Raw genomic sequence first — 2,845 nt, forward strand, 5'->3', positions numbered from 1 at the left:
GCGCGGCCATGATGGTTGGCGCGAGTCCGGACGGCTGGCAGGCGACGCGGGTGGGGGCAGCCCTGGCGAGCGGCGCAGCGGAGTCCGTCCCACGAGCACAGGCATGCAGCGTAAAGCGGGCGTGCCACGCGGGCGGAGTCTGCGCATGAGTGGATGAGAATGAGTCCGAGTCGATATAATAATATAATATTATGATCTGCTACGTCGGCGTGCTGCGCTCCCCATGGAGCATGCACCGTACTCTCCAATTGTTTCAGTTCAGCATTTGCCAAAAGTAACTGAACTGTTAGTAGTATTATCTCTGACGCGCTAATACAATGCATCTCGTACAACAATAACAGGAAGAATAGAAGCATGGCTACGTGAGGGCTTGCGAGGTTTCCCTTGCCACCATTGTTACCCTGCTACTTGCTTGTACTGGGACCAAACCGAACACACAAGAAGTCAAAATAGGTTCAGTATACATACATTCGCAGTTACATTACCCGCAGATCTACCTTCTCTAGTTCTCTTGTTCTCTGCTGCGACGAGGCGCTGTTTATTTCGCTGAAAAGCCAGGTTGAAAAATACTGTTCAATGATTTATTGTGAGAGAAAAACATTATGGCCCCGTTTGTTGGTCTGAAACTTGGCTGAAACTGGCTGAAAAACACTGTTCCGACTGAATTGTTGTGAGAGAAAAACACTGTTCCCGCTGAAAAAAGAAGCCGAACAAGCCGAATATGGGGTAAGCCAAACAGGGCCTATATCATGACTGATAAGCCAGGCTGATAAGTTCAAGCGATGATAGTAATGTTTGTGCACGAACTGGAACTGTGTTGGTTGGTAAATTCAGCTACATGCCCAACTGTGGTATATTTTTGCACAGCAAAAATTAATTTGTTTTTCTTCCATCAAAGGAAAACAAAATAAAAAAAAGAATATTTTAGAGACCCAAGGAATCAAACCCTCTAACTTTATCATGCTTAGACTAACAATCAACTAAATTTATTTTTCTTGCACTAAAAAGTAATTTAAAACTTTTCTATTAAAGAAAATAAAACAAAAAAAATATTTATTATTGGAGATGCAAGGAATCGAATCACATGCCTTTATCATGCATATAGATTAATTAATTGTCTACTATTGAGCTACATATCCCCAACTTTAGTTTTCTTTGCACTACAAACTAATTTATAGTTTTTTAGCAATGAAGATAAAAAAAGGGAGCATGTTTCTATCAAATGAGCTACATTCCAAATTCTAGCATATTTTGCAGTATAATTATTTTTCCATTGAAGGGAACAAAATTTAAAAAATATATTTTTGTGGTGATGCAAAGAACTGAACCCTTTCCTACCAAGTTTACATTAATGCTCTACCAATTGAGCTACATTTCTAACTTTAACTTTTCCACTAAAAAATAGTTTAAATTTTGCCACGTCATGTAGGATTGTATTTCTTGAATCTGGATATCTGACTTAATGCACGGTAAATTTCTGACTTAGGGTTACTCATCATAGCAGCAATGTGTTGACAAATGACTAAACCATGGGCTAGAGAGTCTTGAATAAAACATATTTATAATAAATACGTTTTTTCATCATTGAAGACGATGAAGACGATGAACCATGCATCATCCTGGTCAGTGGGAGGACAACATACACTTCCTGTATAATGGCGAATTGTTCCTATTTTCACTGAATGGATTGATTCTCCATTAAGATCAGATGACATCGAAGCGAGATACCAGAGTTGAGGAGGAAAAAAAAAAGCATCAAGAACAAACACACGAATTCCAAACAAAGAAGCACATATATACATATATCTACCAAATATATAAGATGTCTGTTTCTATATAAGTAAATACCAGGGAAACCATGTACAGGCACACATCAGTTACAAGCACCATATACCAACGATCAACACATATGTTACATCACACATAAATTTCAGTAAAAATCATCCAAGAACAAGAGGTGCATCGGAAGGAAATTAAAAGGAAATATTGGTCCATGTATATACGGCTGAATATAATGCAGCTACCAAACCATTTCAATGCCCCCACGAGCCATGACGACACGACACCCATCTGCCAGCTGCTGCTGACGGCTCATCAACCGGAGGTGGTGGAGGTGGAGGTGGAGGAGCAGTCGCGGTCGTCGCCGGCCTCCACCTCGCGCCTGTGGAAGCTGCGGTGGCACCCGCAGGCCGCGCACGCCAGCGCCGCCGCCGTGCCCTCCGCGCCCGACGCCATGAACTCGCGGCACCCGTCCACGGCGTGCCCGCCGATGGACGCCGCGTGGTTGCGCTGGCACTCCCGGTAGTGCACCACCTTCGCCTCCTTGCTCCTCGCCGCTGGCGTGCCGTTCGCCATGGACGACGACCTGTCTTGCTGAGGCCCCATAGGAGCTGGAAGTTGGTGATGGCGTACGTACCTCCGACAATATATCTCCCCTCCTTCCTGTTCTTGATGCTAGCTAGCTATGCGATGGGGAAGATGGTGTGGAAACGTGAGATGGAAGTGGGAACGAAAGGCTCTATTGCTCTATCACGGCTTTGGAGGAGGGTGCACTTTTCTTATATGGGGATCACGGGTTGAGAACCAACCTTGGCTAGTTGGCTTATATTAGAGCAACCGGCTGCCTTGCTGCGGCTTTCTGTTTCACAAAATACCCAAATGCCAATGTGTATGTGTATCCACTCCTGTCTTTTGTTTATTTTGTCGTTTCAGGTATCGCGCTAATTTACACGTAATTTCTTTCTCTTTATCAAAGAAGGGATATGTATAGTGGGTCATGTAGCAATCCAATATATGACTCCTAAGAATCATGTGACGGTTTTTTTCCCGCGTGCCTAGGCGGTTC

At 43.8% G+C, this 2,845-nt stretch overlaps 1 protein-coding gene across 1 annotated transcript; it reads right to left on the bottom strand.

Moving 5' to 3' along the window:
* Nucleotides 1-1,807: 1,807 nt before the first annotated feature.
* Nucleotides 1,808-2,532, bottom strand: LOC136483342 (mini zinc finger protein 1-like). The gene has a single exon (XM_066480367.1). It carries the CDS (start codon nucleotides 2,383-2,385, stop codon nucleotides 2,095-2,097), a length of 291 nt encoding a protein of 96 aa, XP_066336464.1. The 5' UTR covers nucleotides 2,386-2,532; the 3' UTR covers nucleotides 1,808-2,094.
* Nucleotides 2,533-2,845: the final 313 nt, after the last annotated feature.

Source organism: Miscanthus floridulus, chromosome 9, assembly GCF_019320115.1.
Source record: "Miscanthus floridulus cultivar M001 chromosome 9, ASM1932011v1, whole genome shotgun sequence".
Lineage (NCBI taxonomy): Eukaryota > Viridiplantae > Streptophyta > Magnoliopsida > Poales > Poaceae > Miscanthus > Miscanthus floridulus.

Excerpts from the sequence above, each read along its gene's own strand:
- LOC136483342 (XM_066480367.1), bottom strand. The coding sequence starts at position 2,385 with ATGGGGCCTCAGCAAGACAGGTCGTCGTCCATGGCGAACGGCACGCCA.